Genomic DNA, 12,433 nt, shown 5'->3' on the forward strand with positions numbered 1-12,433 from the left:
AGAAACGTAATTCCTTTAATCACTTGCACCTCCCCTCACTTATGTCAACACGAGGCACTGTATTGAAACAGACGAAATCAACCAACGCTGCCAGATGGGTGATAATCAGCCCTGAATACCTGTTTAAAAGAAAAATTAAAAAGTCGGGCTTATTTTTTTGTCGGGCTTAAAATTTTGATCGGAACGAGAGACATCTAGTGGTTCAAAAACCAACCATTTGAAAAATTTTGTCATTTTCAATTGCTAAGGAATTAGGGAAGTGGGTGTGCTTGTATGGTTTTCCGGTTCCCTACATTTTGTCTTTCAAAGGATATTTCAACGAAAACTTTGTGGTATATTATTTTCAATTGAATTAATCCATTGTGCTGTATGTATTGAGTTTCAAACATTTCACACTGATTTTCCCCCTTCATATAACAGTTTACCTTGCCATCCCCTAAGCAAGTTAGTGACCAGATGATTTTGGGCAAGCTATGTCTGCCATTGCTCATCGTGGAACTGCCCAGTGAGAGGATTTACATTCTGTTTGCCACTGTGTGCTAGGCATCTTACTTCCATTTCTATCAACATCATGATCCTGAACGCACAAGGATTGCTGACACTAGGTAGTTGTACAATAACAAAACTGATTATTTGAGAACAAAACTGTCTAAGTCTCACACTCTTCATTTGGTCACGTTGCAGTTTCCCACTATCTTTCATCTGTTGAAAGCATTCATATATGCATTCTTGTATGTTTGATGACTTCCACATTTTCATCATCAAACAGCCAAACTTTCCATAACCAAACCTCTACCAATCCATCACTTTTTCAAAAGCAGTCTTCTCACCGTTAGCCAGCAAAAAACATATATAGGCTTTGAGACCATCTCTACCTTTTAGGTATTTTAAGTTTCCTGTTGTTGAGTATTGTTGATTGTAACATAACATTTTGTGATAGGACTTCCTTATCTGCTATTCTTGCGCCTTTGCCGCGTCGCCGTCACCATCGCCTTCGCCTCATCGCTCTTATCGTCGCTCTTACCGTCGCTCTTACCTTCGCCTCATCGCCATCGCCTTCGCCCCATCGCCATCGCCATCGCCATCGCCTTCGCCCCATCGCCTTCGCCCCATCGCCTTCGCCCCTTCGCCTTCGCCTTCGTCTCATCGCCTTCGTCTTCGTCTCATCGCCTTCGTCTCATCGCCTTCGTCTCATCGCCTTCGTCTCATCGCCTTCGTCTCATCGCCTTCGTCTCATCGCCTTCGTCTCATCGCCTTCGTCTCATCGCCTTCGTCTTCGTCTCATCGCCTTCGTCTCATCGCCTTCGTCTCATCGCCTTCGTCTCATCGCCTTCGTCTCATCGCCTTCGTCTCATCGCCTTCGCCTTCGTTCTCATCGCCTTCGTCTCATCGCCTTCGTCTCATCGCCTTCGTCTCATCGCCTTCGTCTCATCGCCTTCGCCTCATCGCCTTCGCCTCATCGCCTTCGCCTCATCGCCTTCGCCTCATCGCCTTCGCCCCATCGCCTCATCGCCATCGCCATCGCCATCGCGCCATCGCCTTCGCCTTCGCGCCATCTCCGTCACCCTGGTATTGTTTTGTTTTGCATTGTAGTGTGTAAGTTAACCCATTGGCTGCCACCCCGTTTGCGTCCCATTTTTTTTGTAGATGTAGGGACTTGGGCGCTGTTCTCCTCATGGCCATGGGGGGAACAGTCGCCATGGCGCCTAATGGCTTTATGCCATTAGGCGCCCTTAGGCAATGCACCAGCAGGGACTTCTCCTTGTCGGCGCAGTGATAGATTATCCAGGGGTGTGCATTCCCGGAATGGACTCTATTACTGTGCCAGCCCGGACTTGTCTTCGGACAAGTCCCACCTTGTTCGCGGATCCTTCAGACGGCGATGCGTAGTTACTGTAGTTAAGCATCCTACGGGTTTGCATGGCCTGGCAGCCAATGGGTTAACTTAGTTAAGTGTATGTTGTATGTATTTGTATGTGTAAATATGTATGTAATTATGTATTGTGTAAAAAAGTGGTGGAATTGATGGGTGGAGGAGGGACAATAAAAACAATTCCTTTATTATATTTCTTTTTTGTATTTCACTTTATTTACCTTCTACTTATTCGAAATCATAGTGTGCAAAACCTAGATTTCACATTCCATTCTTTCTACCAACTGTTTCACTTGTAATACAGTGTTAAGTGGGAAACTAAAATTAGCATGCACTTTCTTTGCCAAAAATTCAAGTACACAAGTGCTTTTTATCGCAAAAAAACCAAGTCTTCACAATGCAAATTTCCCAAAAATTTTCCTTTTTTTTTTATCTGGAACACATTTTGGCCACCCTGGAAGATGAACATTTTTCCAGCAAACAGTTACTTCACATACTGCTATAGTGAATGAATGAAACCAAATGGATCTTGAGTTTTTCTTTCTTTTTTTCGTGCTGAGGAATTTTCACCAACCACAAGACTTGTGGTAGATGTATTTTATTTACACTCCAATATAAAAGTAGTGGTAGTCGTTTCATTCACAGGGTGGTCTGCATGGCCAACACAGTAGAATAGCTATCAGGTACATCCAAGAGACCTAGAAATATAGCTACAAAACTATAATCGTTAATGATAAAACGTAACATCACTTTAACACAACTAGAAGTACCGGAACAACTAGATTGTGAAAAAGAATTACTGTTTTCTCTACAGAAAACCCCTGTTGGTAAATTCGAGTGTACTTGACTAGCAAAATAAAAACAAAATGATAATTCAGCCAAAGCTAACTCATGCTCTTCCTTTAAAATTGTTTAAGTGTAGTGAAAATGCTTTTTTTACAATCAAATTCTAGTTACAATACCTTTAAAATTCTTTATGGATATACTTCACAACGAAGAATCAAACGTTAAGCGTTTAACGGAAAACATGGGTTAAAAACATACCTCAAGACGCAGAATCGGTTGGTAACTTTCAATGAAAGAGACGTCCATTTTTACCAACATCCTTCGTCTACGGTAGGCGACAATGAATGACGTGCCAACGTCACTTTTAAAGAGTTGCTGCTTTTTCCCATAGATGTCAGTACAATTTGGCGGACAACGGAGCTCTTTCACGTATTGATACTCTATGAATTCAAATTAACAAAGTGAGCATGAACATAATAATTACAGGGTATAAATAAACTGACTTCGTCAACAGCTGATGCATTTTGCAAGCGATAAAAATGCCTCTTCTTTCATTGCAACGAATTTTGTGCAAGAAAAATCGTTGCAATTACGAAAGAAAACGTCAGTACAGGAAGTTGTTACTCTTGCGCAAATTTAAATTATAATTATATCGACATGATCACGAAAATTGACTTTGTTTTGACGTGCGACTTGTTTTTCTTCTAGCAGCAGTGTACATCACTATGCTAGCGTGAACGCCATCTAGCGGACGTAATTGCTGCTAGGGATGAATGGTGATCTACGGATTAAAATCAACCTGTCTCTTGAAAACTCATTGCTTTTACATGCAATATTAAACAAATGTCATATTTAGGGCCTAATATTAATTAGTCAAATGATTACTTATTCAACCCCTTAGAGTATACATATGAAGAAATAATGACATGTGTTTCAGAAACACTACACCTACGGTGTAATGGTAGGACTTGGTCTCATACTATCATGCTGATGGCTCATAGCTACCTTACAGTTGAAATTACCTTGTACTCCACGACATCTCCTTGTCTAGTCCCTGTTTTCAAACGGTTTCAGAGAGGAGCCATACTTCAAATGGCTTTTAAGATATTTTAAAGTCTACATCACATGTTGTCGTAAACGCCTGGAAGCGTCGGTCAGTATGTGAGTAGCTTACCCGAGTTAATTTTCCTTCAACCGAACGTCTCTGTAACTCTTGGGAAGTTACAACTATCACTTGGTGAATTCACGAAGACCCTGTTGATCCGTTAAAAAAGCCATTTGTACTGTTATACGTACCATTCAAAAGGCTGAAGATGGGTGACAGATGGTACCACATGTAGTGCCTCACAAAAGGAACTACGTCATCTATCCCAACTCCAAACATTTGCCGTTGCCACTAACCGAAGAGTTTAACGCCGTTGACCTTTAACAAATAGACGTCGGTAGGAAAACGGAACAAACAATTAAAAAATCTTTCGTTAAAAAATGCCCCTTTATTTCATCAGACGTCATGAATTCGTTGTGTTCGCTCCCAGGGCAGTAGTGACAGATGACCACCCACATGCAGAAAAAGGCAGGCATAAATTACACATTGAAATGATACCGCCATACTTGTAGTACATCACTCGCTAGCCCAACTTCAATTTCCTTCGTTCGTCTTTATACTCAACACAACTGCAACGGTACACAAGAATAATGGAGAATGAACATTCCTACGGGGGGAACTGTAAATAATACAAAACAGCGTGTCAGCAGCGTCAACGACAATCGATCTACTCGACCAGAAAAGGGTTCTCGAATACGAGAAAAATAACAGTGCAAAATAACTCAAATAACAATAGATTACCAAAAAATTAAATAATAAGATTATTAGGTAAAAAATAAGAATAGTATACGAAAACCGTGGTCATCCATTGGCGGTTCCAGCGTTTAAGATTCAATTATTAGTTTTCAAAGAAAGAATGAAAATAATTCAGCATCGGTAAAAAGCGACGACATATTGGCAATTCAGACCGGCATGTATACTAATTTGTTAGCAATTGAGTGTCACTGTGAATCGGCACATTTCTGTAATCGTCACCAAATTATCACTTGATGTTTGAACAAACAATCCGCGGGACGAAATGAAAGCAACTGGTACGTCCCTTACGTTTCCCCTTTTTGATTAAAAAAAATATTCAAAAAGTATTAAGGTTAATCTGAGTACAAACTTTCACACCACTCGCACATATTTCATTGGTCATTTCTCATTAGTTGTGCATCACCGGTTCAATACTGTTGCTGACGTTGAGGCTGAATTGATAATTGGACGTGCACGTGACTTCCTCAGCCCACCACCGTTGGACGTCCGAATAGGCCTGCGATTCCATGGGCTTGTGCAGCATCTGGCAGAGATTGCACCAGCCGTCCGTCGGGAATCTGTCCACCATGTAGTCCTGGTTCCAGGCGTAGTAGTTCTGGTACAGATGGTCGTTTTGATGGAGGAGCCAAAGGTACTGGGCCAGCTCTTTGGGCGATCCGAAATCTCGGGCGTTGACGTAGGAATTGGACGGGGCGTAGGCCCGGTAGTCGGCCTCGCCGTAGACGACGGGCACGACGCCGTTCTCCAGGGCCGTGTATAATTTCTCCGTGACGTAGTCGGTGCACAGCGAGCTCTCAAAGGCCAGCACAAATTTGTAATCTTCCCGCAGCATCTTCATGCACTGCCTCGTTAAAAGAAAAAGAATTGAGAATCGAATATGGAATGATGAACAAGGTAGATATAGAATAACTACATAATATATGCAGTTGCAATGGGGGAAAGAAATGCGAGTTGGGCAGTGTTCTCACGAACGGGCGCAACACACGGGACTGTTTCTTTTTTTTTTTTTTAATGCATCATCGTTCATGATACTGAAAAGCACCAAGAAAGGATACAGATTTTCTTTCTGCCGACCTTTACGAGGCTCTTGCGATGGAGATTTTTAAAAGCAACACATCCTGACAATGGGGAATAAAAAATGCTGATAGTGCGAGGTACCGCCGGCATAACATACAATTCTTTCGTCCAAAGTCGTGAAATTTACACCCATAACGATTGTAAATGCCACGAACTTTAATTACCTATCTGGAGGGTAGGAGGAGCAAGAAATTCTTATTTTCTTTATGAACGTACAGAGTTCATTTGGTCTAGACTAGTTGAAAAGCACAACATTTAATGACGCGTCTAAATTCATGGAACAAAATCATCTAGAAAAAGCATTGGAAACAAAACGTTAGAAAGAAAAAGGATCGACGCACCTGTTCGTGGCTACCGCAATATTTATGACCGCACCCGCCATAAATGTCGACGGAGATGTGTTTGGCCAGCTGGCGGACGTAGTTCTCCCTGCGCACCGACGTCGGGCAAGTGGACGTGATCCAGGCGACAAGCTTCTTCTTATGTGGAATGCGACGTTGGACGGCATTGGCCGTTGGACGTGTTTTGCCGTAGCTTTTACGCATCGTCTTGCTGGCCACCAGAGCTCCGAAAGGATAACGATGGATGATATCCGAATCCCGACGGTAGGTCATTGTCCAATTGAATTTATCCTAGTTGATCAATGTTATAATTCAAAGGAAATCGAAGAGAGAGAGAGAGAGAGAGAGAGAGAGATAGAATTAAATTTAAGATTACTTTTAAGAATTTAGGGATTGGCGCTAAATTGACGGGCGACGTGAATGAATAGAAAATCCATCTTTGGTGATCGAAACGAACGGACGGCATGTCGGAAATGTTTAAATTTCCCGAATGGAAAATGATGGCGTGAGATTCGTTGAGCAGCAACCTGTCGGTCGTCGTCTTGCAGTTGGATACTCGGCATCCAGCCGATTCGAACGGCCTGGAACCCAAACCGAAATCGAAACTGGCACTTCCGTGATATTTCGTCCAAAATAGAATGATTTTCGTCTCGCCATCAGATGGATCCACAGCTCTCTAACAAAAAAAAAGCCAATTATATTTAAATTATCAAGAGTTGCGCAATGGTACGGTGACACGAAACCAGAATTTCCCACTTCAATAATAGGATCGTTCCGTTTATTTGCATGCTCACCCTTTCACGCGGTCGAACGTCCATAGGTTTCTGCAACAAAAATAGATGACAAAAAAAAAAAAAAAAACGTGAGTACGAATGGGCCAGTGCACATGCTTCACGACGAGGTCATTGAACGCGTTTAAAACATGAACGATACCTTTGGTTCCCAATTGTGGAAACTGTAGTGAAGTTCCGAGTCGATTTCGTCGTGATCGTGGTATTCGCTGTTGGATCTTAATCCGATGAGGCACAGACACATTAGCGAAGAGACCAAAGCGTAGTATCCGGAATTGCGAGTCAAATTGAGTTGGATGCTGTTCCAGTAGCGATTCAACCGCCGGTTGCTGAACGGACGTTTCATCTTGTCCAGCATGGATTGCCGCAGGTTCATCTGCGACTCCATGATCTCGCCACGCAAATTGGATGCAGCACGTTGCACTAGGGAAATGCGCGTCGGTTGGCTCAAATTACCCACCACCGAAAGGTAAGTTTTGTCTGCTGTGGACGGAATGCTGTTTTTTTTTTTGGCTGGGCAGAGCCACTTGTTGATCGTCCAGATACTCAACTGTGACTGAGACAAACCAGCGACTCGACCGGTTTCTTTAAAGACGTTCAACTCTTCTCCCTACGGAGATCAACTTCTCTTGTCTCTCTCTTTTCTTTTCGCTATGTCCTCAACTTGCCCACACACACGTATACAGCGTGGCACTGCAACACATGGTCCGTCTGCTTTCCCGTTAGCGTTTAGCTAGATAAATTCAAGGACATTCGCCTTCTGGCGATCCGTCGTCATTCCCTTCTGTTGCTTTTTTTTTCTTCTTTCGAGTTACCTTGCCACTCCGCGTGCACCTTTGATGGGGCAAAAAAAAAAAAAAAAAAAAAATGATTAATGATGTTGGCGATTTGATTCACGTTGCGATTCGATCGCCTGAAAACTAAAGAAAGTCAAACTGCTAGAAAATGTTCTCTAATTTTGTGTGTGTGTGTAAAGAACACGATGATGTTGAGATGTACAAACCAAGTGCCGTGGGGTCGCAGAGAACAAAACTCGACTGGACAACTACAACATGATGAAGCGAAAATGATGAATGTACAAAATAAAAAGAATCGGTACTAATTTTTTACCATTCGTCATGGCATAGTTGGTGGAATAATGGACGGCAATGCGGCACGCTGATCCATGATTATTGCCTCCAACAATGGAAACAAGTGTTTTTCTTCTTCTATTCAGCCATTATGGCGCTGCACATTTATTTTCCTGAAATGGAGAAGGAGAAGAAGAAGAAAAGAAATTACATTTCATTTTCTATTGTGTAGTATTTGCATGCAAGGGTTGGCACCTGAGGTTAACGTGGGGCGTATATTCCATCTCTTGCGATCGTCCCTCCCCCTTTCTTTTTTACATAAAATCTCAAGATGGCCAGGTATTATTTTTCTTCAGGTGTCATCCTCAGGATGAACTTTGTCCTTAGTCGCTGCATCTTTCGAAGAAATCGCAATAAAAGTAAAAAGACATTTCAATGTACTTTAGAGTCGACGACCTTTTTCAAAAAAAAAAAAAAGGCCTTTGCCTATCAGCGACATACTAAAGAAAAAAAATGGAGATAAGAACTGACATTTCCCAAGAGTGGAATGTCTAGCATTTTTTTTTCCCCTTCTTGTTTTCGTTTCATCACCAAACAGAAATTCTTTTCAATTAGCATTCCAAGAATTTTGTTTCTCGAGTATGGCACAATTTTGGGCTAAAGAATTGTATGGGAGGCAATGCGAATCACCGATCGTTATTACTCGTTAAACAGTCGATGCCCTCTTCTCCAATCTATAAAAGACCGTGGAATAATCGAATACGCACAAATAATTAAATGGCAGGCACAAATCAAATGAAAAATGTTTCGAATAAAAAAGGGGGAAAAAAAAGGTTTAAAAATAGCCGGCAATAGACGAAACGATAGTCCCGTTTGGACGTACTTTACGCACGACTCGGTAGTAAGATGTAAGAATTACGTCGAAAACAGACACACACACAAAGAAAGGAAAGAGGCTTGACCGAGTAAAAAATGGTTTGAATGCAAGTTCAGACTAACCGGGTAGCCACGGAAATGCAAAACTAGTAGTCGACAGATGGTCGAGCAAACAACCGTGTGCTCATCATCGTTGAACTTTTTTTTCTTTCAACGAGTTCTCAGTATGGCCTAGATCGATATTTACTTGTTGGCTTTTTCAAAAAACATGATGAATTTAATGGTGCGGTGTCTGGGTCGAAAAACAAAAAAAAAAGTGACCACTTAGAACTTGAATTTCTGCGCCCACGACCGACTGTCACGCGCCGTTCGTCTGCTACGTGGGAAAGCGCTGTACTCCAACATCTTACGAGATTTGAACCCCCTCCAAAAAAAATATGCAAATTCCATTCAAAATCATTTTTAGCAGTAAATTCAATGCGCAAATTGTAAAGACGATTGATGTGAAATAAACGTCGCGTGTTTGACGAAAGGTAAAAAAATAACAAAATTACGTAACAATTGAAGAAAAAAACAGCTGTTTGACGTAGAGGGACTGTCTGAAGAATTGTCTCCCCCCCCCCCATTTTATTTCTTTCAAGAAATACCTAAACGCTACTAGTATTCAACGTTCTAACGAGGAAATGGAAACGACGAGGGAGACGAATTTTTACGGCGTAGCGGGTCGCCGGCCAAACACAATTTAGCCGCCAACAAGTTTGCCCATCACTCAACCCCAATGTTAGAAAGAAAAAAGTACCGCCCCTATGAGAAACAAAAATGCTTACCTTGCGTCATGGAGAATATGCAAAGAGCTGGATTGATTTGTTTGCTCTGTTCAGGAGCTCTCCGTTTTTTTTTAAATTTCTTTTGATTACGGCGTCTTTATCAATCCGTGTCGGGCATTTACTGCGTCTTAAAAAAAGAAAAAGAAAAAAGGGACAGGTGATGAAATTTAAAAATAAAAATAAAATATTAGCAACAAAATGGACCGAACATTTTTGAGAAAAATGTCCAGCTGTCACCCAAGACATTCCACCATTACCTGGTAATAAAAGGCTTTGTTTCTCTCCATGTGCTTGTGTCTACTGGAAACATCGACGTAAACACATCCATCATTCAGCTACAGAGTTAGAAATAAATAAAAATTTAAGATTTTTTAGCCTAAAGGGAGAAACGATTTATCATTAATAAACAAGAGATTTCTACTAGATACAAGTCTACATTTGCTTCTTTAAAATTAAATACAAAAAAAAAAATAAATAAAAACAAGGCATTCACCTGTTGAGTTTCCTTAGGTTACTCTTGTCTCATATAATTTACGGCGTGCTTATAGTTTCGTGCTTCTTCTGTCTCACGCGCTAAAAAAAATTTACTATTTTTTTTTTTTAGGTCTCATTCGAGACATTAAAAAAACGGAAAAACAAGGCCTGTGTTAATGTCTTGAATATTTCTCGCTCGTTAATCTTCTCGGCTTGTTCGTTTCCTGGCCGCTCCGTTTTGCTTTCGGAATATGAAGACACACACACACACAAAAAAACGTGCAGATTCATCTGCTGGAACGAGAACACAAGTGTCGCCTGTGTACTACAACAAGAATGCGCTGTTATTTTGGCCAGCCGCGGTGAGACTCCGTACGAAACTGTGCAAAACAGACAAAGTAAACATTATAAGTGTAGGAAACAAATAAAATCTAAACAGTTGGAAGAAATAGCCAAAAACATTTGAAATATTTAGTGACTCGTTAAACGGGCAATCGTGTCTGCGGAAACGTACATGTTAGTCCCATACAGGAACAAGCAATTGCGTAAGTATGGATGATGTTCTTTAAATAAAACAAACGACTTTGAGGAATCCATTATCGTTCTAACTCGTCACGTCATTTTTGGCCCCTCCAATTGTCGATTCAAAAGGTTCCTATAGACGGGAGAAGTACACCCTGTCAAACGGCTACACGTACCATACGTACTTTGGCAGACGTCAGTGACCGCAATGACGTTCACGATGCACGGCCTTGGCGCTCCCTCCTTTTCCATTACAGCAAATGACGGTGGGTTTTTTTCCCTTTTCGTCCTGTTTTTCACGACCAGGCGTCGGAAAAAAAAAAGAACTTTCTATTTGTTTGGCAAATCAACGTCTCCACGGATTGTACGCCCACACGCCGCCCAATGACACGCACGTGGTAAAACCTGTTTGAAAAAGAAATTTAGTTCTTTAAAAAAAAGGGGAAGTTTTCAAAACAAGGAAAAGAATCCGAAATGCATTCGGAAATGTAAATACATGGTGATAACAATAGAAAGATTCGCTAGCGGATTTGAATGAAAAGCTAAGAGGTAAATATACCAAACAAAAAGTTGAAGGAATTTCCTCAGCATACGGATGGGCTCATAAATAGTTCATCCGTACGTACCTTCTTCCAGCTGCGGTAAAGGGGAGGGGCCGCTCGTGGACATTACTGGGAAGTGAGAAAAGGCAAACCAAGGGCGTTTCTCGGTCTTCCCATTTCTTCTTCGTGGGCGACCTCACGTCGTTGCTGCAGAATTCATTTGCGCAGACAAGTTAAAAAGCAAACAATTTTTACTTTAACGTGACGACCACGTTGCCGGCATGCATCGGTACACTATCCTTAAAAGAAATGATTTTACGGTTATCTGAGTTCGCGTGGTTAAGTTATCGTGATTGCGTTGCTTCACGTTCATTACCTGTTTTGGCACGCCAAATTTTTATGCGTTCTTTTCAGTAAGAATACGCAACGAGGATCTAAAATACGAAATTTTTAAAGCAAAAGGTTAATCGTAAAAGATGAGGCAAAATATGGATTCCAAAATAATGTGCGTCTAACACTGCAACCGATTAGCATATAACGACCGAAGCGTTTTTCCGTTCTCCAAATGCCGACAGAGAAATGCTAGAAATAGGAATGCACGGATAAATAAACAAGATTTCCAATGCAATTCTAGAATGTTATTACTGTGATTTCGTCAAGTGCATAACCGTGTACCTTTTGGATGTCAATGGATGCCAAAGTCCTGCAGAAATATGGCAACATGGAACACCCGAGTTTTGGTAGTTATTGCGTTTCAAATTGTTGTCCCACCAACGTATTCCAATAGCACTGTATGATCAATGAGAAAACATTGTCAGAATTTGCTATGCATAATCTCGAAAGTAGAATTACTTTCGATAACTCGTTCGTCATTGCGCCTGATGCAGTATCCATGTTAGGGTTGCTGCAACGATTTCAACAAGAGCATTTCCATTTTTCATCCATTTAATAAGCGACAGAACGAAAAAGGTGGACCATCAAAAGGATGACCATCTTCGTAAACCTTGGCGCCTGCATTTATTTCGGTTCCTTATCGTATCTCGAAACAGAACGAAAATGGTCTGGTGATGCATCCAAACGAGGGGGGTGTGACCAAAATAGACAAGTCTCTGCAGCCGTTCCAACGACATAGAAACATAATGAAAAAAAAAAAAAAAAGAAATGTGTATAATTTACATACATACATAAGGATTAAACTAATGACAGGTAATCAGTTTGGCAATGCAACTACTCTCAAATGACTGGGCGCAAACGTGCATGTCGCAGACACACATACAGACTTAAATTAAAGGGATACCTAATAAAAGTGTAACTACTTTTTTTTTTTTTTTTTTTTACCATTGGTTTTCACGGCACACGGCTGCTGGCTCATCTGTTGTCCTAGATGGATAAT

General features: G+C 41.3%; 1 protein-coding gene and 1 long non-coding RNA gene across 2 annotated transcripts; one reads left to right on the forward strand and one right to left on the reverse strand.

The window, feature by feature from the left end:
- Positions 1-252: 252 nt before the first annotated feature.
- On the forward strand, positions 253-1,103 carry LOC130688182 (uncharacterized). The gene is made up of 4 exons (XR_009000355.2): positions 253-332; positions 421-605; positions 685-882; positions 941-1,103. It is a non-coding gene; the product is annotated as an uncharacterized LOC130688182 (long non-coding RNA).
- Positions 1,104-4,187: 3,084 nt separating this feature from the next.
- Positions 4,188-7,384, reverse strand: LOC130688991 (4-galactosyl-N-acetylglucosaminide 3-alpha-L-fucosyltransferase 9-like). The gene is made up of 5 exons (XM_057512013.2): positions 6,872-7,384; positions 6,733-6,762; positions 6,315-6,614; positions 5,939-6,229; positions 4,188-5,361 (listed from the first exon to the last, which is right to left on the reverse strand). The coding sequence occupies exons 1-5, from the start codon at positions 7,115-7,117 to the stop codon at positions 4,909-4,911; spliced, it is 1,320 nt and encodes a 439-aa protein (XP_057367996.1). The 5' UTR covers positions 7,118-7,384; the 3' UTR covers positions 4,188-4,908.
- Between the last annotated feature and the right edge of the window lie 5,049 nt (positions 7,385-12,433).

Source organism: Daphnia carinata, chromosome 9, assembly GCF_022539665.2.
Source record: "Daphnia carinata strain CSIRO-1 chromosome 9, CSIRO_AGI_Dcar_HiC_V3, whole genome shotgun sequence".
In the NCBI taxonomy this organism is placed as follows: Eukaryota; Metazoa; Arthropoda; class Branchiopoda; order Diplostraca; family Daphniidae; genus Daphnia; species Daphnia carinata.

What these genes read in the sequence shown, in the direction of transcription:
- LOC130688991 (XM_057512013.2), bottom strand. Translation starts at nt 7,117, where the DNA reads ATGGAGTCGCAGATGAACCTGCGGCAATCCATGCTGGACAAGATGAAA. An exon ending in ACGTTCGACCGCGTGAAAGG is followed by an intron (nt 6,615 to 6,732) that starts GTGAGCATGCAA and finishes TTTTTTTGTTAG; the next exon opens with AGAGCTGTGGATCCATCTGA. An exon ending in CAATCCCTAAATTCTTAAAA is followed by an intron (nt 6,230 to 6,314) that starts GTAATCTTAAAT and finishes TTGATCAACTAG; the next exon opens with GATAAATTCAATTGGACAAT.